At 40.2% G+C, this 22,399-nt stretch overlaps 1 protein-coding gene across 1 annotated transcript in view; it reads left to right on the forward strand.

The window, feature by feature from the left end:
* Positions 1-9,487, forward strand: part of cacna2d1a (calcium channel, voltage-dependent, alpha 2/delta subunit 1a) — an 83,960-nt gene extending 74,473 nt beyond the window's left edge. Inside the window, exons 35-38 of the mRNA XM_061029269.1 lie at positions 1,095-1,221; positions 1,921-2,033; positions 2,772-2,854; positions 4,956-9,487. Coding sequence (XP_060885252.1) covers positions 1,095-1,221; positions 1,921-2,033; positions 2,772-2,854; positions 4,956-5,078 — 446 coding nt within the window. The 3' untranslated portion in view covers positions 5,079-9,487. The remainder of the gene's footprint in view (positions 1-1,094; positions 1,222-1,920; positions 2,034-2,771; positions 2,855-4,955) is intronic.
* The last annotated feature ends 12,912 nt before the right edge of the window (positions 9,488-22,399 follow it).

Consider the following 22,399-nt stretch of genomic DNA (forward strand, 5'->3'; position numbering starts at 1 on the left):
AGAGAGAGAGAGAGAGAGATATGTTCTCTAGTATTATGTGTCTCCTGTAAATAATTGTGGAATGACCTCCCTGGTTAAATGAACGTCTACTCATGCTGTTGCTTGGTTTTCAGGGAAACAGTTTCTGCAAATATTTTACATTTACAAACACAAATCCCTCCCCATGCCCAAGCCACAGTAACACTGTCACCCAGTGAGAAACAATGATTGATGTAAACTGAGACCTGACGAGTTGACAGAGGCATTCAACCACAAAGGCGGTAACTCTAGATAAATCCTCCATAAATCTGCTCTAGTCATTGTTTTCAAATAAACATAGGATCAAATGTCTTAAAATGTGAAAAGAGTTGATGTAGTGACAATCCCACTGAGAATGATCACACGCTTCCTGCAGTTCTTCTCTGCTTTATTAAGGGCGTCTTGTTGTCTTTCGGTACATCATTTTGGCTTTCACACTCTATTACAAAAACATTTTTGTTGACACTCTGTGTATGTCTTAAGCAGAATAAGGAAAAAAAATTCAGCATGAAAAGTTCTGAGAAACCTTTTTTTTATGCCAACTGCCCTGCTCTTTATAAGGGACAAAGTCAGAAACCAGCTGGAGAAAAAAACGGAGAATATGTTATATGACAGCTCCTTCAGGCGTTGGTGGAGACCAAAAACAGAGCTAAAATAAAATAATTAAAGAAGAAGATATTGGACGGATACTGACTGGGAGTCTGGAAACACAACTCATCAACACAAATGAGTACTAAAAAGGCAATGATGTCGTATGGTTGGTTCCATCACCCTCACCTTTATCATGTTCCCTGTTGACTTTAAAACTGCACACACAAATTCCCACTATTTCCACTAACATGTAGGGAAACTAGCTTGCTTAAGAAAATATATTAGGACGCTAAGCTTTTCTTTCTGAATGTAGCATTTTAACTTGATTGAGAAATATGTGTATTCTGACTCCATTATTATCTTTTAGCATCTTTAAACAATGTTACACCTTAACATTTTGGTCTTTGAGTCCTGTGTAAAATGAGGTACACTGAAGCCTTCTTACATGGATGTTCTTGTAAATGTTCTTGTGTGTCACTCCACAGCTGAGCTGGAGGAGGAACAGTCAGACGCCTTGTTCAAAGAGGTCTGCATCACCGAGCAGACTCAGTACTACTTTGAATCAGCGAGCATGTCTTTCAGAGGCGAAATTGACTGCGTGAACTGCAGCAGGTAAGAAGAATTGCCTGTGTCTCAGCTACACACCAGTCGTAGTATGTCGCATGTACAGATGCAGACCTGCAATGATCCATTTGCATCCATGACACACAAATGAAGTCCCCAGAGGTTGCGCTAAGAGCAGGCTGTAAAAACTCACGTGCCATAAAGGTGAAGTCAAGTCACTCGCGGGGACCACCGTCTTGGCATGTTCGTGTGTGTCATGGTGAACTCTTGTGTGTACGCTAGCCCTTTTTTTTTTTTTTTAAGGCCCCCTCGTGCCGGCTAATGGAGTGCCTGCCTGCATGCCGCGGCGCGTTTCTGCACATTAGTTGCACACACGTTTCTTTTTAACGACCCCCATAAAAAAAAGCAGAGAAAATCATTTGTGCACCAGCGACATGTGGGTTTCTGTAAAGGTCTTAGAGGTGGGGGTGGCACAGCAGGTTCGTGTCCCCTTAGGAGTAAAAGCAGTTTGGAGGCTTGATTGAGTGATCCATAGTGTGCTTTTCATTGTGTTAAAGATTCCAAGGTTTCTGGAGTTTTGCTTAGTCATTGCATGAGGAGTAATCAAACTCTTCCACAAAGCGGAAGAGAAAAATCCTTTACCTGCTTTCTGGTCAAATACTAATGTCTCCCAATGAAATATTATCTCCCCTTTTTCCTGGACTCAACAAGTTGCCTTGTGTCTCTTGTGTGTCTTCTCTTCTTCAGGATGTACCATGCGGAAAAGCTCCCCAAGACGAACCTGGTTTTTATCATCGCTGATAGAAAACTCACCTGCTTGTCCTGTGACAACAAGCCGTTAATACAGGAGGAGCAGCAGTGTATCCTCTACGCTAGCACAGCTTTTATCTGGCAGAGAAAATGACAATTTGATTTAGGGAACAGATGTTGAAAAATTGTGTATTTTACGAGATAACTGGGATAATTGCTTGTTTTGACATGCAGCTATTAGCAGATATTTTCACCACTGACAGTAAAAATGCAAGAAATAACATAATATTTTCTCTTCAAGCTTTTGGTAAAGGGACCGTTTCCATTACCCACAATACTCATAACTCCTTATTTTTAAGCATTTACATCCTCGTAATTCCACACTGGTAATAACCAGTCATTATTTCCGCACTTATTGATATTGCACTGGGTTTCACCGTGTGTCTGGAAAGCAGATGGTAGTGTGGGATAAGTCTGTTGAACAGTTTACAAACAAATCTGTGAGGTTCTCTGAAACACAGGGCTGTGGTCAATTACAGATCTAGCCTCTTGGAAAAACACGATTCTGGAAAGAGACTCATTGAAGTATTGAGCAATGTGCATGACATCTGAAAAGAGACAAGTCGCTTTAATGCTTAATTGTCCCTTCATTATTGTACTCAAAGTGCTGTATATGGACAGTAATGCAAGACATCCTATTGATTTTGTTTCCTTTAATCATGGGGGAATATTTTACATTTTTTATGGGTTGATCAATTTTACAAATGTCTACTGAAGAACAACTATTTGTTGCTGCTGTTACTGAGTCCCTCAGAAAGTGTGTCATGTTCCTGAATGTCCTAATCCAGCTGATGGTCCTGATACCTGTGAACTGGCCCAGAATCCCCGGTACAGGAAAGGGCCTGCGGTCTGTTTTGACAACACTGAACATGTAAGTTGCCTCATCAGATCTCTGACCCGTTTTCTTGAGAACAGTTGGAACTTTTCACTTTTAAAGGTGCTCTGTTTATGGCATTGTGTATACTTTTGGCTGCTAAGGTAGCCAAAGAGCTATCTTATTTTCACAAAGTTAGGCTGTACTTTTTAAACCATATATAACACTTCAGTAGTGATGTTGTGCATTCAGTCACATCTTAGCCTGCAGAAATGTTAGCTAAGAAATGACTGAATACTAATGCTCAAAAATAATGATTAACTTTGATTGTCTGCTGGACATTTTCTCTATCCCATATCCTTTTAAGTGATGATCAAGAAAGAAGTGTTCAAATAAAAATATTTATCAAATTTTCAATATGTATAAGAATTAAAACATAACAGTTTGATTTGAGAAAATGTTGACCTTCCAACTCTGAATGTATAGTTAATGCTGCCTGTTGTTGGGAGTGTGTTTTTTTAAAAATATTTTTTATTACCTATCCTTCTAAATGTTTTCTCCAGATGACATAATCCGGTCTGTTTAAATTCTTCACCTGGAAATGAAGAGCTAGGAAGTGGAACACAATAGAGACAAGTAAAAAATAAGAAAGGATTGCAGCCAGTCTTTTAAAAAAAAAGGGTTGATGTTTCAGCTCCATTGGCCAGAGCCCAATATCTAGAATCTTTGCTCCCAATTTGAAAGACAATATGTCAGTGAGGAAATCCTACCCATGGCACCTTTCCATCACTAATATCTGTACACGGTGCATGTCACTTCTTTTTGTTTTCTTGCAATGCTTCAAACGCTTTATATGCACAGATTTCACACGCGAAGGCAAACAGTCGGCTGCTAATCAACTTTGAATAACTAAGCTAAACAAACAGTTTTATGAGCCGCACAGAATCTCTGCGTGTGAAACCTCTGTGCTTGAATGCTCTGTTTGTTTTCACTCTATAGTCTTTTTTCCAGTGTCAGAGTTTGTGGGTCTTATGAATGAAATCTTATGCCTGCTCTGTTTTTCTCACACACACACACACACACACACACACACACACACACACACAAACACTCTTCCTCTGACACCCAAATGAAAATGCATTCATCTCGTACGACTGTTTTCTAATCCATTTTCTCTATTCGCTGCTCATATTTGCTTTCTTGTTTCTTGCTAACTGTGTGGACATTCTGCTGCATGACTCTCTCTCTCTCTGTTTTCTCTATTTCCTGCTCTGTGATTGGCTGTTGATGGTTAGGATGAGGCCATGTGCCGAAGGAGCTCAGGCTCCCCATTGGCTTCCTCTCTGCTCATGTTACTGCTGCCACTGTTCATGTGCTGTCTCGGGTCAGTCCCATAACGCTTTCAATAGCATTTTATCATTATGTCATACTCCGTTCACTTATTTTCTGTTTGTTTTCTTACTTAATCTTCACCTTATTTTGTGTCTAAGACTGTTTCTGCTTGGTTCCACTTCTTTGTGTCTTTCTCCATTGTTTTACTGCCCTTGTCATTCTCACCCGCCACTCTTTATGTTCTCCCATCATCTGTTTTCACCTCCTCTAAACTAAACTCTCTTTCTGTCTCTCACCAACATTTCTCCGTCTCACCTGACTTTGACCTTTAAGCCATGCTCTTTGTATCTGTCCCGCATCTATCATTATCTGTCTCACACCATAGTGTGGTGTCTATCACTGCTGACTTCTGATTATGGAAGTAGAGGTTAGTTAAAACAAAAAACTGCTTTTTATGATTCGCAACTTTTTCTCTCTCTGAAAATCAAACATTGCATCACTTTCCATTTATTCCTTCAGATGCTGGACGTAAAAAAGTTTCAATCAGTTTTGGTCCAACAACAGCGCTTTAAGTTTCGCAGTCAGGTATAGAAGAAGCGGTTTAAAACTTGTTTCTATTATCAGACCTGTGGTTTGATCAAGAGGATAGATACAAATACAAACTGCTTAACCAATTTTTTACACGTGTAGACCACTGCAAAGACTTACAAGTCTTATATGCTAAGCTTTGATTGGAGGCTGGTTTTGATGACAATCAAATTGAGAGTGTTGAATTTGTCTGTTTTCATCGGTAATTTCACTTCTTTTTCTCCCTGCTCGGCACCAGGAGGAGGACCCTGATTGTGGAGGGGCGTCCGGACTGAGCCCCTCACTTTGGCTTATGGTGGCCCTCCAGCTGGTTCTGCTATGGGTTTTGTCTGGCTCCAGACACCAGGCCATCCCATCTTGACCGCTGAACATCTCAGTCTCACCATCTCTCTCATTTCCTCCGTTATCTCCAGAATGGCAACCAGCGTGCCAACCAAAATGTTGAATGCCTAATGAGAAGCGCTTGTTACTAACAATCAAAAACCTGTGAGCCCTACATCCTGCCAGTTCATTCTTTTGATACCTGCTCTCATGGGATTCTCAAAGGGAATTGACCGGCTGCAAAGGAAAATTTGGAAAAGAAATGGATATTTGAAGACATCGGTCTGAAAGATAAGAAAGAACCAAACCCTGCCTGTCCTTCATCATCACTGGTACCTGCCAGCTAAGAGTAGAGGAATCAAGAGATTCATTTGGAATGGCGACTTCTGAACTTTTCTGGCTCAATGTCACTGATGAAAGAGATAAGGCTGCCTTATAGAATAAGAGGGGTTTGAATCACATTGGGGGGCCTATACATTTACTGAAGATGCTGAGCAGTTTTTCTTCACCACTGCCAGAACAAGCGCTATCCTTTGCAAGGGCACACTTTCGTTTGAGTTGATTTGCCGTGGGTAGATATTAGATATTTATTGTTTTGGTTTTTTTTGGGGTTGAGAATTCCGCTCAGATTGCTGTAACAGATGCCAAATTGTTGCACCACAAGCTCATGGCCCTTGTGTGCCTCTGTTGGGTGGCTGATAAAATTGTGGGTTTTAGTCTACTATTTAAGATCACACTACCGAAAAACATTTTCACAGCGCCTCAGAGGAGTCTCGAGATGCATCGTCTTTCTTTTTGGCACAGTGTTCTTTCAAGTAGATACAGTATGAAGTCATGCTCATTGCTATTTTAATGCACAGAAACCAACTCTCCAATTGCCACAGAGCGCCTGCTTCGAAGAGTACAGTTCTGAATTTTTTGCTGATCATACAACCATCAGCCATGATTGAGCGACTGGTAAACGATGTGGATTTTTCTGCCTTTGTGTTGGATTGCTCCAATGAAAACTGTGTTGTAATAGTGCGCATCAACCAATCAGGGTGAGCCTGGCTGGTGTCCTATGCATGCTCACTGGACAAAATCTCTAGTGCCATGTGGACTCTGCTACTCAGATGAACCTTTTAGCTATTTAAACTGTCGCTGAGGAGTGGAAAGAAGTTTAGTATTTGATTTACTACCTATTGGTTATTTAAATGAAACATAAGGATGGTGTGCTACTGTTTTTTTGTTGCCACAGTTACAGGAAATGAACTGGGTAATGGGTTGTGAGAATACTGCTGTCACTGTGTTAAATCACTTTCATCTTTACAGTGTAGCTCCTGACTGAAAAACCTTCTAGACCTGTCTATTAGTGAGGTTCCCTCTTGCAGTACTGTGGTATCATACCACCTATTAGAAATGACTGCAGTCAGTCTTTGCTTCTCATCCTATCTATCGCAGTACTTAATTTCATCGAATATATGTTCATCTCCTGTGTGTGCCTTCTTTTCCCTAATCTACATATCTAAAACAACCTGACTTGTATGAAAATTCAAAGACTATCTGTAGATGTTTTTATTCAAACTGCGTTATCATGTTTGCCAGAGTGCACAGCAGTGAAATCGTTAGTTTTTGGTTCACTTATCAGTCCAAAAATAATCTGGCAAAATTAAAAAAAATAGGAACTATTCCAGGAAAATAAAGAACTTTGAGATGAAATTTTAATCCAAATACTGAAGATACAATATATAGAGAAAGAAGTGATGTGTTCTTGACGTCTGTAAATATTTACAAAAGTAAGGATTCAAAAATGATCAACTAGTTAGGTCAACAACTTAATATCAGGCAGAAAACTTGAGTGTTGTGATTGTTGTAACTATAGCTGCACTTTCACAGTTTTGTTCAGCACTGCTGTGGAGAGATATCCCACTATTTGATTTGTATTTATGTGTGTCGGTTCTGGGAGAGAATTGACAATAACAGGTTAAAATGATTCACATGTAGGTTATGTGCTGTACCTAATTGGTTCACTGAAAAGGCAAAAACTGCTTTATGATACCAGATATGTAAAGATAAGATCCTTAGGTTAACAGCCAATAACATCATCAAAATCACCAAATTCCCTCTAAATTCACTGATCAACAGTTTCTTATTCAAATGTTTCCAATGAAAAACATCTACAGAGAACATTACTTTCTTTAACACGCTAACACTTAAAAAAAAACAGGGAATGCATCTTTTTATGTGTGTATAATGTTTAAACACTGACACATGTTTGCAGGAAACTTTCTTTATGCTGTCGGGAAGTGAAAACCACTTAAGAAAAGCATCATAATCTCTGTGCGTCACAATACCACTGCCATTTATTTCTCACAATTTTTAGATATTTGTTTTTATGTTTTTGTCCCATCATACTGTACTGAAAAAAACTTCGATTTTATGATGTCAAGGGGATTTAAGGTGCACTTTGTACTCTCAATGTTTCACACAATTTTACCAATCCAACAAATACAATTTGCTGAAACTAACAATGATGCATATGCTCCACATTTACTAACTCAAGAATATTAAGTGCCATATAGGACTCTCTTATTTTCTTGTGGAGAAACCTATTATCGTAATAATACATTTATGCAATTTATCAAGGCTCTTAAATGGCTTTCTTGTGCTGCATGGAAGTGGCTGACTATCTGATTTGAAAAAAAAAAAAAAAAAAAAAAAAAAACTCTCCCTTTGTGCTCCTGCTTTATTATGTAATATTGGGAAGCATTACATTCTGGGTGTCAGGCATTTTTTCATGATGAGATATGATATGATCAGCTTTTACTGCCTGTCTCTTGGGGGGACAGCATTTGGCTCCAGCCTGGTCTCAGTCAGCAGCAGAAGAGAGGGAATCTGATTTTCTAGTTTACTGTTCGAATTCACTCCTCAATCTGTCTGATTTGTCCAAGCCATGTATGATTCAATTATTTAAGCGACATACCAGTGATTTGGCATGTTTTAAGCTACTTATTACAAATCATAAATATTTGACATGACTGCCAATATTTTGGAAAACCATGCTCCAGTGGTTCATGCTTAAAGCTATACCAGCAATGTGGCTCAAGAAGTCCCATTGTTGGTGGGTCAGTCAGTCAAAAACAAAGGTTGGGACCGAAATACCTTTAAACATTTAGGAAGGATAAATGGAAATTGTCTCATACTTGCGTGCCACGAGGTTCACATTTGAAGTTTTGAGCAAAATGTCTCAATAGCTATGATTTTGCCACAAAACTTGCATGAGACATTTATGTGCCCTTCAGGATGAATAGTAATATTTTAAGTAATACATTGACCTTTCATTTAGCCTCACTTACTGGTCAATTTGGTCCAATGGTTTGGAATTTAACTATGCAAGACGTTACCCCATTCCCCCCATATATATATATATATATATATATATATATATGTATGTATATATATATATGGTACAGTAGACTAGCATTGTTTATCACATTTAGCTCAAAGCAGCAGTGTGTCTTAGACTGTCTTAGTACCAATAGGCACCTATTAAATCTTTTCATTTGCAGACAGTCTAAGAATAAAATGGCTGTTTCCAGAAGCTTCTCATGTAAGTTTGATTATTAAAGTTGTACAGAAATTAATGGGAATCAATGGATGTCCAAAAAGTAAGAAAACGGAATCTAGCTTATCAGCTAAATCTGGTGCGATGCATCGTTGTTGTACATGGTCCCTAACAAACTAAACAAATATCAAATGTATTCAGCAGTTTTGGCCAGGAATTATTTGTTAAGGAGCTAAATTTGCAAAAACACTGGTATGGCCCCGAGGTCACTTTGGGCACTGAGATAACAAGCAGACATGATTTGAGGTCAAATACGAACCATCTAAAATGCTGCTACTTGATAATTAATTCACAGATATCATTGGCGAATTAAGGTGAGCTCCATACTTATCACAAGGCTCCATTCTACTCCAAAGTGCTAAACTCAGATGCTGTCACCTCAGGAATAATATACTCTCAATGTGATATGAGGTGTTTTTGATTATGTTGGTGCTCTCTGTATGGATCTTGTGGGTCGGCGTTTTTATTTCTGGAATCTTGAGAATTGCTTAATGTGGTTTTTTTTGTGTGTTTTACCTTGCTGCCACTCTTTGGCAGACATTTGGCGGGTCTGTCAGTCAACCTGGCTCTGCCTTCAAGATTTTAAGGCAAGTTCTTGATGGAGGAGTCCACCTAGTTATCGCTCACCAGACTCCACTTTGGGAGGGTCTTAGTGGGCCTTTCTGTCCGTCTCCTTCGATTGTGCTTTAGTGAATTTGATTCTCCAGAATCAGTCATGTAAAAATTTATACAAAACTGATGTTGTTCTCAACAGTAAGAAAATAGAATATTTATAATCCTGGAGAGAAATAATCAGTTTATTCATGTGAAAATGAGGTATATTAAGAATAAAAAATGATGATTAATATCTGTTGCATTTCGTTCAGAGTTGTGGCTCTTGCAAAATGTCTCTTTCTTTTTTTTATTCAGTGGATCATATTTCTTTTACTAGGTTCTGTCACACTGCCAACACTCATTTCCCATCCAAATGTGTGTGAGAATGAGAAGGAAGCACCCTGAGTCTGCTCTCCCTGTGTCTAGCCAAGATCAGAAACTGACATCCAGCCAAAGTCAACAATGTCCAGGAAAAGAAAGCACGCAGGCGTGGGTCCAGCCACATCTCTCTACAACATTGAATTTGGCTCAAGGACGTGTCCATTAACAACGACCCGTAATGTTCTCTGGTCATAAATTCACAGTAAATCCAGTTTTCCCCATTGCATGTTGATCAAATGGTAAGTGACTTTCTCGTTAGCGTTTCGCTTCACACTTGAACCTGAAACCAGCTGTGCTCAAGCCCAGATTCTTGGAGCAACCATTTCTTACTACCCCCCAAAGACAAACTACAGGCTCATTTTACTCTTTATTATAGATGTTTAAAACATACTCTTGTTCTGTTTGGTATACTGTGTGTTACACCAAGAAAACCTAAAATTCTTTATATGCTTGGGGACGTTTTAAAAGAGACCAATTAAAACATCTTAAGTATTTAGTTTTAATCAAAAATGCACTTTATTGTTGGTAGCTTAGCTGTTGAATGACCATACTGAGACCAGTAATATGCATTCATACTTTTCAGACCAGACCTTTAAACAAGAAACTGCCATTTTGGCAAGTATGACTTCATAGGCTCAGTGAGGAAACTGAATAATTACAAACAATTAAAAAGTACCCTCTTTTATTTGTTTAGAGTTTGTTAAAACAAATTGGGGACTTTTATGAACACACATTTACTGGTTTTCCTACCATTTGGGGACTATATCAAACTGTATCACTGTTAGGACCTACAAACACTTTTGTTTGTATCTATCATAACTGGGTCTTGTAGTGATTTGGACACTTCAGGCCTACTAGATTTTAACTCATACGCCAATTTGTAACAATAAGATATGTGTCACTCCTTTATAACTTATCTTAATGCATTTCCTCTCCTGAAATGAATATTGTATAAGATTTATTAGCATGCTAAAAAACAGTTTTCCTGTGACAGCACCCTGTCTTTTTGGATTTCTATTCTCCAGACACTTCCCTTCCAAAAGTGTTATTCCTTGTCTGCCACGGATGAGTTGCGATGTCAACAGCACTTGGTGGATTTCCTGCCTGGGTCTCTGGATTTTGCGTCTGGCAACAAGCTGACCCAGGCGGTTTACTCTGAGAGGTTACTCCTGTTGTGTTTTGGATTGTTATCCTTAGCCTGTGGGCTTGTGTCCCTCTTATCACCGGTCGATATCTAGCCTGAAGTCCAGTAAGTAAACAGCTTCTAGGGGAAATCTGAAAAGTTTATGATGTAAGTAATTACATTTGCATGTATTAACAGTCCTCTCATTACACCACAGATTTGTTTATCCAGAGGGTCCTTTCCAAAGAGTACAAAGATGGTGTCCAATGTCATTTGAGCATGGTGCCCATATACTTTACCAGTAGAGGTCACATACCGTAGTTCACCACTTCATTTATATGCATGTACTCAAAACCCTCCCTCTTCTCAGCACATGCTTACTCTTGCATTCCTGTCTGTGCAAGATGAAGAAGATATGGTTTTCAAATTCTCCTGTCTATTTCATGGAAGCAATGCTATAGCACGACTGGTTTTGGATTACTAAAGTGTACATCGCCCCCACACAAAACCTGTTTCGGCCAACTACTGCTGAGAAAATGTCATCTTTTCACAGATGCGGCCCACAAACAATCCAGTAGCCACATGCTTGTTGGGAAGAAAGGACAACTTTGAGGGATGCGGTCAGCAGAAAAAATAGCATTCACAACTTCAACAGGCAACAAAGTACAGCAAGGATAAGACCACCAAGGCATTGTTGTGGTATTTGTTTTTCTCCACATGTCCTGTCTTTGAGCCCTTCTGTGTAATTTTAAGGCTGTACTTTGAATTTGTGCTCAGGAACAACATCTATAACCACCCACATCCCAAAAGAAGTTCATACCCCTTCATTTAAATTTCAAACACCTCATAAAGGCATTTGTTTGGCTCAGGCCCAAAACCCAATCACAGCTGCTATAATGGACATATTGTGATACTTATAAGGCACAGGGGGATATCATTTGAAGGAAGTTGAGATTGATATGTTTAGAATAGAATGTTCTTACTATGGAATGCTTCATTGCGTTGTGCCTCTTTACTGTGTAGACTTTGCATGTTCTACCTATGACTGGATTTTCTCTAGGTGCACCAGGTTCCTGCCTGTCCAGCGGGGCTCTGGCACTATGTCAACAGGGATTGGTTTGAACTTCAGAACTTTGTCTTATTCAGAAGTTAACTCAGAGGTTGCCACTACATGTAAATCCTTACATTCTTTTTTCAATACTAGCTTTAAGAATATCACAGTAAAAGTGGGGCATTCTTTCATCATCCAGACCATTACAGACGTTTAGCAGCTACAGGTAGCATGAAGTATGGGTCATGCAAAATGATTCTGCATGTTTGTCCCTGCAATGATGCACTTCTTCTGAAAATGAGCTAAAGCAATCGTTTACATAGTTTGTGTAACTTGTGCAACATGAAAGCTTGGAAAAACGCTTTAAACAATTGGCTCAGATACGTCAAAAGATTTCTCTATCTTTCCAAAACAGCTTGGATCCAAATTCCCTCACCTGCTGCCCAGTCTCTGCACCACTTTGGATCCCTGTTGGGAGCTCCGTTTCTTTGTGACTCATCTGCTGCTCATTTATGCACTCACTTTGTTGTAATTGCTGCAGTCTGGTAGCTTTGGTTTTTCATGTTCTTCCCATGTTTTTTGGCCGCAGAGAAAGTGCAGCTTAAGTGGAGCCTCTATCGGGGAAACAGAAAAAATATTCAGGGCAGATGTGGGACTCCCTCCCTCACTGGGCTGTGTAGTGACCAGCACCGGAGATTTGATGTGGTTATTTGATCACCAGCATCATCTACGGTTTTGTATCAGCTGTCCTTGACTGGAAATATGAGTTGTCCTTATCTCAGGGGAAGGGGGAGCAGAGGAGGAGAGAGAGAACACAGGAGCTCCAGTAGAGAGTTGCAGACAGATCCGATGTGGAAAAGAAACAAGCTGTCCAAACTTTTGTCTTAAATGGTGGTGCCTGAATGGGAAATTGGGTTACTCTTGAAACTGATGGAGAAGAGTCTCTGCTCAAGTCTTATGAGAGACATTAAATTATTCACTAAAAATGTGTATTTCTGAAGGAATAGTTCAACATTTTGGGTGTATTTTCTTATTGCATACCAACAAATCAAAAGCTTTCTAACCCATTTGGTTAAAAATGTATATAAAGGCATAACAAAGCAATAAAATAGCAACTTTAAATGACCAATAAGGTCTCAATAATAAAAATATCTAAATATCTATAAATATATGACAAAAGATGTCATTTATTGGGGTAAGGTAGACAGGCAACTTCAAAACATAATATCTAGCTGGATGACAACATAGGAAAAGTAAGAAGATATGTTATTTTGTAATTCAGATAATGACTCTGTAAAGGAAATGATTGTACTATTGATAAGAATAATCCTAACAAATCACATATGTAACACAGATCAGTCATTCAACCCCAGTTTTAGTATATTGCATTCAATTCATCAGGATGCTGTGACTATATTTCCTCAGATTTTAACTGACCAACTGAGTAATTGTCTGAATGCCTTACTTAACTTCAGAGCATACACACACACTCATCTCCAGAGTCATGACTAACACAGACGGACAAACAGCTAAGATGACTCTCAGGGAGTCTCTTGTTTCACAGGCAGACTCATATCTAAGCGATCAGATACAAGTCAATTGCATAACAAAGACATTTACTCACACATCTTTTACTTTGGTTGAGTGTGTGTTGACTTATTTCCCTTGCTGCGAGCTCCAGGTGTTTGATTAACAAAGCCAGTCAGCATTTCATCCCTGTGTGATGATAATGTGTGTGATTAAGCGCTCGGGTCTGGCACACACACAGAGAACCCACTCTCTTCATAAAGACCCTGTGACACGCAAAGCCCTGTCTACTGTGGCTAAATTCAACTAAAGCTGCAACTTACGACTCTAGCTCTTTAAGCAGATGTTCTGAGAAGCCAACGCACTCTCATGTACTCGTACAGCAAAACATGACAGATCAATCCTCACACCTACAATTACATTATATTAATGATATATCTGAAAACTCATACTACATACAATTGTTTCCTGAGCATGACTCATTCACAAACCTCACCTCTGGCCAAACCAACACAACCACCCACATACACACATCGCACAAGCACATACGGCAGGTAGGAGAAATTACAAGCACGCAAACAGGCATCTCTACGACCACAAGAGTAGGTAAGGGGTACTTAGATGGGAAGTGAGTGCAAGTGTGTCTTCATGAATAATTATCGCAGCTGAAGTCGATGAGAGGGTTAAAGGAAGAATGTGCGACTTTTTGATCCAGTAGATGTCGCCCTTGAGCGCCAGCGTTAAAACCAAAAACAAATGATGTTTGGCGACACTTCCGCTATTCTGAAGCATCCGCTCCCAAGTTATTTTAGCTCGGCTTAGCCTAGAATGAAGAATGAAGAAGAAGAAATTGTTATACATGACTCTGTCAAAAGTCAACAAAACACACTTTCCAACATAATCCCCATCATAAAATTATTTTATCTAGTTTGTCAAAATTTTTCAGAAAACTTCAGTTTTAAAATGAGCTCTTTCCAAAGTGAATGCTAAACTAGCATTAGCTTTAGGGGAAAAAAGTACCCCATTAGATGTAGCCTAAAGCATATCAATATGGGTTATTTCACTGCTGATGATTTATGTTAGTGCTTTGTAGCTGTGGGTGTGTGCATACATCTGTCCCACTTGGTAAGTGTGTGTCGCAGGCGTGTGTCTGGGGTGTGTGTTGAAGGGAGGTCAATCTTCGGTCCGGGTAATTTGCCACAGATGAAACCTGACTCCATTCCAGGGGACCTGTGCTAGCAAACGTTTCAAAGCTGCAGGAAATCTATTAGCACCTGGTGGGGCTCCCCTCACCCCCCTTATTCTGTCCTCTTTCTCCCCCCTCCCATTCTTCAATCCCTCGCTCTACCATCTCACCTCTCCCTGCCCCACCCCAGGTTAATAAAGCCACACAAGACCACCGCACTCCCGCTGTGCCACTAAAGCCGGGGGATTGGCAAGTGTGTGTGTTTGCAAGTGTGTCCGTCTGTGGCGTGTGGCGAGGTGTGCCTTTCCGCCTGAATGTGTGGACCTCCATAGGTTGTGTGTTTGCAACGTACGTGGACCCATCCTTTTACACACGTGGAGCCAGTTAGCAGTGAATGAGGTGCCAGACAAGCATGCAGCAGCTGCCACACTAGAAACAATAGCTCATGATCCAGACACAGTAGGCTGCTGAGCGCTGATTTCAGGTCAGAGCCTTTGCATGGCTGTAATTGCTAAGATGATATTGGTGTCAGTGTCATGTGAACTGTAGTCAGTTTGCATGTATACGTTGTAGGGTGTACTCACACCTGAATGTGGGCAGATTTGATCATCTTTCTTTTATGACCTTGCCTTCACTATGTTTGTAAAACAATCAGAGTGCTCATAAAGTGTCCTGTGGAGTGTGAGTTAAAAGCTATATTAGCCAAGCTCATTATGTCAAACACAACATTTGCAACTGATTCACTTTGATTAATCTGATTCGATTGTTATCCTGCTCTTATATTAAAGTTTTGAAGGACAGTGGGGATGAAAAGATGTGAAAAGAAGATTACGTAAACACTCACAACCCAAAGCATTCAAGTGAAACATTTTATTAGGAAACAAAAATAGTTTATTATCGGATTCTATTCTGGAAAACATTAATGGAGAGACCATTGAGGGTGACAGCTGGAGGCCAGATGCAAATTTACCGCTGGTGATTACTTCACCTGCTTTCCTTCGAAACGTTTGGGTTTTCAAAAAGTTTTTTTTGCAAATTTATAATCTATGTCCTCCTTGGATTTAATAGGTAATGGGGTTTTTCTCCATAATTCAGCCTGAGGATATGATGTTTCCATAGCAACCACACTATGTTTTTCAATGTTTTGAAATCCTGAAAATTTAGAACACCAATCAGCCAAATTGCATAGCAAAGCAATGTTCACTCAGCAGAGCTAACAAGTCAGATTTGAATTCCTCTATATGTTGAAGCGTAGTATGGCTTCAATACTTGCAATATTGCAAATGTAAGCACGCACAGCTAACTAGCTTACGATCTACAATTAACCTAGCATCATTTCCAAAACCACTGATTATTAAGTTACTGATTAAACAAACAAACAAAAATGTTTCAGGGCTAATCTCAGCTGTATGCTTATGTGTAACCATTGAGGGTAATGTTAGCAGCTGTGTTTCTACCCTTTTCTTTATATGGTTTAGGGAAGTGTACATTCCAGCAACTCAAGCCAAAATATGGCAAGATTCAACCTCATCTGTTTGTTGTTGTGAGTTGTGCCGCGCAACCGTCGCAGCAGATAAAATTCACTGTAGTTGCAGGGAGAAACGTGTCTGCTGTTGTTTAAGAAGCATATCCAGCTCTTGTTCACTTACCTTTAAGTCCCTATAGTTGAAAAATAACTTTCAAATGTGCTGCTTAATTGTGAACCTTTGCAGGTGAAGCATCAGCAACTGGGGAGCAGGGCGTAGCAAAGAAGAAGTCAGGTTAAATCGGGTTAAATCAGCCTACAGGAAGTGTTCAATCTATGGCTGACTGATAATCCTAAATGATGCATGTTATCTGTAAATTACCTATTCAGGCTGGCCAGACCACAGAGGAGAAACATTTATGAGCCTGCTTTGTAATTAAAGGGCTTAATGATGGACATAAAGCATTTACTGCTTTCATTACTTGTTGAATATTGATGCTTAAACACCAATAACCTCAGCCCGTAAAACATTATCCTTATTGGAATCTGGTTTCTGGTCTTTTTCCAAACAAGCTTTAATTATTGTACTACAGGAACAAAAAACTGAATTTAGGAGGATGACGTTAGTAGAAAGACAGCCAGAGTGAAAATGTCAATGTTGTGTTGCCTCTGTGTTTATTAACTTGGCACAGAGTTCATGCATTGTTATTTTATCTGAATGATTAGATCCAAATCCCTGGCAACATTGGGAGAAAGCATTCCTATTGATGATGCAACCTTGGCCTGATGTTTAATCCAAGACTCGAAGTCAGCTTTCCGATGCAATCTGTGGCGTTGTCTCAAGGAACCGTTCACTCCAGTATATTTCAAGCACCTGTGTAAAGAAAACCTGACAGCAAACACTGAGCTGTCAAAGCTGATTACCCACCACAACATCCAACCCAGACAAACCCAAATAGCCAAAACTCTGAATTAGAACATCGGTTTACTCAAGCTTAGAAAGTCTTTAACCATTACTGAGTCTACATCTTCCTCTAGCTGCATAAAGAAATCTGATTATTTAAGTCAACTGTGTCTGTGGAGTGTTTGGGCGGTCGACAGTGCGTTCGTCTGCTCTTAAGCTAGCTCGTGTGCAGGGTCCGGCTTAATTGGATTTATGTGCGGGAATGTTTTCCAAAGCCACACTTGTGAAATACCTCCACATCTGCTGGCCATTAGCACTGGACATAACACACAACAGAGAGAGCAAAGCCCCCCAACGCCTTGATTCATTGGACTGCAGCTCTGCTTTTATTGCAGCGGAGAAAAAAAAGGCTTGCTGCAGAGTTTCAGCACAGCAAGAGCTGCCTTATCTCTGTCTGTCGTTTTTCTCTAATGTTCCCTATTCTATTTGTTTTTGCTTTGGTCAGTCAATCCTCCAATCTGCTTTCTATAGCTTTGATTCTCTGCCCTTTTATGTGAAGGTTTTTCAGTTTTTCAATCGGCCTTTTAAGTATCATTTTTTTGTTCTGCCCCAGCTTTTGCTTGAATTGCTCCTTCCTCTTGAGTCTATCCAATCGGTCTAATTCCCCATCTGCTTCCTACCCGGCTGCTCCGCGCTTTGTGCTCCTGTACCCAGTTCTCCGACAGTCATTTATCTACGTCAATGCAACTTCCCTCTCTAAACCTTTTTTTCTTGTCACTCCCCAAGGCAAGGACATCCTCCTGTTTCATCCCTTGGTGAGCACGACGAGAAACTTGCAAGGGGGTCTGACAACCTGCTGACCCCTCATCTGTCATCTGCGAGGGGACAAGCACCCTCCTAATTGGGGAGGGGGGGGGGAGCGTCGAGGCGTTTTGTGGCTGGTATTAAGGTTGTTATTCTAATGTTGGGGGTCAGAGGTGAAAAGAAGGAGATCACACCGGTGATTAGCCTTCTTAATGTGCAGGGATGGGGGGAGGCTAGGATAGGGGGTGTTTGACAAGCGACCAGGTTGTAAAGTAATAAAATAGAGAGAGTTCAAATCTTAGGTGTTTCAGCGTTTATGATAGCCAGTGCTTTTAATCCTGTAGGATGATCAGAGCAGTTGATCGTGTAAGATACTCAGTGTAGTTGATTTCACAGTTGATTAATCTTTTGATTGTGTAAGATGGTCGGCACATTGATCCAAAGATGGTCAAAACTGTTGATTGTGCTAGATGATCAGCGCAGTCTACTGTGCAGTTGATTGCAGCATTGGTCATTTAAATTGTCAGCATGTTCATCCAAAGATGGTCAGTGCTGTTGATTAGATAATACAATCAGCACCATTGATTGTAAAAGACGGTCGTTACCACAAATGATCGTTGCCATTGACGGCACAAAATTATCAGCACCATCAATTGTGGAAGAAATGTAGCCCTGTTTCTAATGTTGACCATGTAAGATGATCAGCGCTGGTAAAACTGTAAGCTGCCAGCACTGTTTACCATGTAAGATGGTCAGTGCTGTAGATTGCAAAATATGATCTGCGCTGTTCATTGTGTGATATTGTCAGCACTCTGATCATGTAACATAGCCAGGGCAATGGATAGTGTACGAAACTATCAGCACTGTTGGTCACATAAGATGGTCAGGATTCATTGCATAAGACGGTCAGCGCTGTTGGTCTTGGCATGGACACATGGATTCAAGTTCAGTTCAAATCCAAGACAAGTAATAGATTGAGTAATAAGCACTGGGCATTGCAGAAATGTTTTGCATTTGTTTGGGCCCATGGAGAAACACATTTTGCCAACTGCTCTCAATGTCGGAAAAATCCGACCAGAACCTGCCTGCTGGAAAACGACATCAGCTGTGTGTTAAAGCAGATTTATCTTCGAGGCCCTCATGCTTGGCAAAGTGCTGTAAACAGCCGGTCAGAAAAAAATCAAATGAGTCTGGATTACATGGATGCTGACGGGTAATGGCCCTGGGAGCTGACGGTGTCAAAAACCTAGCTGCCCTCCTTGATGAGGAACATTACCGGTCTCTGTCCTCCTCCGCCTTCTCACTTCTCCTGTCCACACCTCTTTACGTGGCTCAGCAGGCCATGAATTAGGTTTTTGTTTATGTGGGCATGCGGAGAAAGCAGAGGAAGAAGGAGCAAAGACATAGACTGACTTAAAACCATTATGAATCATTGTGAGCTTAATTCTTCACAGTCGGTCAAAGTAGCTTTAATGTGTTGGTATTCAGCAACTTGAACCAAATGGGGCAGAAAATGCCAAAAAGAAGAACTAACACAGTTGGATCATGTTTTCAACACACTGTGTTTATCGTCTGTGGTTAAAAAGCCAACTTTTCCAACCTTCTAGTGTTTTAGGGCCAATCATCCCCCTAATCTACAAATGATAAAAGCAGAATCAACTAAAAGAAATGAGGCAAGGACATGACCATGAAAAGTTTCTTAAAGTCTGACTTAGATGACTTCTGAACTTTGGTAAGGGGGATCACAAATTAAGTGGAACTCATCTGGGAATTGCTTTATCTGATTGAAAGCAGCTTTTGATTGTGCTGTCCAAGAAATGGACAAGAACTTGACACTGTTGTTACTGGCAATTGTAAAAAATATGTGTCAGTACTGCTGATTACTTCTTCAGCTAGTATTTTTTTTTTTTTTAAATGCTCATCAGCCTTTTACATCGTTTTGCTTCCAAACTTCCCATGCTCAAAATAACAGTGCCGAAGAATGAGTGACATTTTGGAATCCTTCTCGATATGCCCAAGGCTTTGAGTGAAAAGAATCAATCATGAAAGTTTATACTCCCACTGCTTTGGTCTGTTTTGAAAGAACACTCCCACTGCCAACATCTGCCCCCTTGATGCATAATCAGCTGTCAAACTTAACTTATTTACCTGGAGTGTATGAGGCACATGGGACAAGGCAAGCTTAAGGTTCAAAAAGGTACCAATCTGCGGAAATGTGCTCCAATACAGATTTTCCGAGTGTCTGGAATTCCTCTTTGCACTGACACTGATTGACGTTGTGGGTGCGATGTGTGCACGGTGCACAGAGTATACCTCCATGCCTGCAGCCAAAGCCTATAGAGCCGCTTAGTTGCAGCATCCTGAGCACACTCGCACACACACACCTCTACACCTGCTGGTACTTACCTACACACACACACACACACACACACACACACAGACCAAAGGGAGGAGAAGGGACCAAAGAAGAAATGAAATGACCTGCACGCGCCTTAATGAGCGAGGGCCGGGCGTCTGGCATTTACCTCAAACCATTCCTGCTCTCTCTGGAGGGCTTTAAGCCTGCCGCCCGTTAACGGCTGAAGTGTGGATTTCCTGTCAAGTGAGGGTTAGGGCCTAACAAAAGTCCTGTAGGCTGGTACCTAAATAGGATCACTTCCAGCTGCCCACCTTAACATACCCAGTGCTCATGTTGTCTTTATAGCATCTTTATAGCACTTCAGACTCCAATAATCAATGTAATTATCCTATAATAAAGATACAGGATATTATAAAGTTGCATGATTAAGTGTAGACCTTCCAATAGTGTCCTTACACTGTGTTTCTTTATGGGGGCTGTATGAGGTCAGTCTCTAAAGTGCTATTGGAATAAACTACAAATAGACTCTTGGAACTCTGTTTTCCCCCATACCTCGTCCTCTCGGGGGGATTATTCGAACAGCAGGACAAATATTCCCTCAGTCCCTGACAGATATTTTTCATCACTGTCATGCTGTGACTTTCACTAGAACAGCTGACCCTGTGTGCAAATAAAGATGCCGTGTCATGATATGGCATGGAAGTGCATCTCTAAATCAGGTTTATGCAGTTTAGTCCCAGTTTGTCACTTTATTGACGACATAAATCAAAGAAAATGGCAGTTTACAAGTTGTGACAGACTGAGAACATTCCAGAGAAGCATTAACCTTAAAGTCAACATGTTTGATTTAAAAAATGAACGGGGCAACTTGACATCAATGGATTCAATTAAGCAGAGTTCATGGTCAACAGGTTTTCAGTGACTGGCACAGACACGTCAGTGGCTCTTTATTGCTTCTTTTGTTTGTTTTATGCTAATGTTCTTTTTCTGGTTCTGTGTTAGGCATTTTGCAACTGGCTAATCCTTTGAGGATGCAATCACTACTGTGGGCCAAGGGCTCTTTGGCGCAGCATGTAAAGAACCCCATCTGCCTTTTCAGTTGAGCCAAAGTGAGGCAAGTGAGGAGAGACAGAAAGATCATCCTGTCAAGAAGATCCTGTTTGATGACCTCTTTGAAAATCCGGCTGGTTGGTGAGTGAAGATAAGTCATTCATAAAGTCATTAAAGCTAGGATAGGAAATCTTTTTCAGAAGATGTTTTTGTCAATTTGGGTGAATTTCTCTTTAAATCCTAACAGTTTTCAATAAAACAAATGCACTCAATAAAGTCATTTAATATAATTGATTAAATGGGCACAGCCACAGTTGCTGTATTTTTCTTATTTCCTCATTAAGCATTAATTAGACCATTCATTGTAACGTATTAACATTTAAAAATCTTTCTTCTTAGAAAATAGTATCGTGTGTGGCCATTTCTATTACATTTGGTTCTTGCAATACTTAATATATACTTTACTTTATACTTTATTTCAGACCCATAGGTCCATATCTCACTTAAGTTTCATCAAAGCTGTACAAACGGGGGCCCGTTCCAAACAATCAATCTAGTACTCTATCACTCTTGGCTTATTCTGGCTAAGTAGTTTGATCTATCTTAGCCTGTATGCTATTTCACTCTGTTTGCTCTTTTTCGGTGAAAACCAAGTGGCAGTCTCTCGTGTTGAAAAATGAAGCCATTCTGAAGTGCAACAGAACAGCAGTTCTTGGAGTGTCCACCCGAGGCCTCTTGAGAGCCCGTACTAAAATGCCCAAATATAGTAAATTTAAACTAATTCAGGGCCTTTTTCAAAAAGTGCTTTTTGTCTCAATTTTTTTAAATTCTCTTTTATACTTCATTGGTAAAAGCTCTACAGAGGTTCTTTTAATTTGCACAATTAGGGTTGGGCTGAGTTGACTGACAAGTGGATGTTGTAGCTGTTTGCTGGGAGTCTAAAGGCTCGCCTCAATGCCACTTTTATACATGCTTCAAGGTTGATAGAAATTAGGTGGAGAGGGCATTTCGAATACTGCTACCCCCATCATTTGTCTAAAAAATGCCTCTTCAGAAACCTCTGGGGGAAGTCACTGAGCCTCGTGTTTTATAAAGTGTATGGCTCAAACTTGTTGCCCTCAGGATATTTTGCGCAATTCTCTTTCTACAGCCCAGAGAAAGCTGGGCATGATTAATTCACATCTTTTTTTGAATCTGCTGGCATTAGGGAAAATATAAGAACTCACCAGGCTTTGATCTTTTGAGTGTTATAACCTAGTGACTCACGTCCTGTTTTATTTTGAAGTTGACCGGAAGTTGCACTATTTAAAGCA

This window comes from Labrus mixtus, chromosome 22, assembly GCF_963584025.1.
Source record: "Labrus mixtus chromosome 22, fLabMix1.1, whole genome shotgun sequence".
In the NCBI taxonomy this organism is placed as follows: Eukaryota; Metazoa; Chordata; class Actinopteri; order Labriformes; family Labridae; genus Labrus; species Labrus mixtus.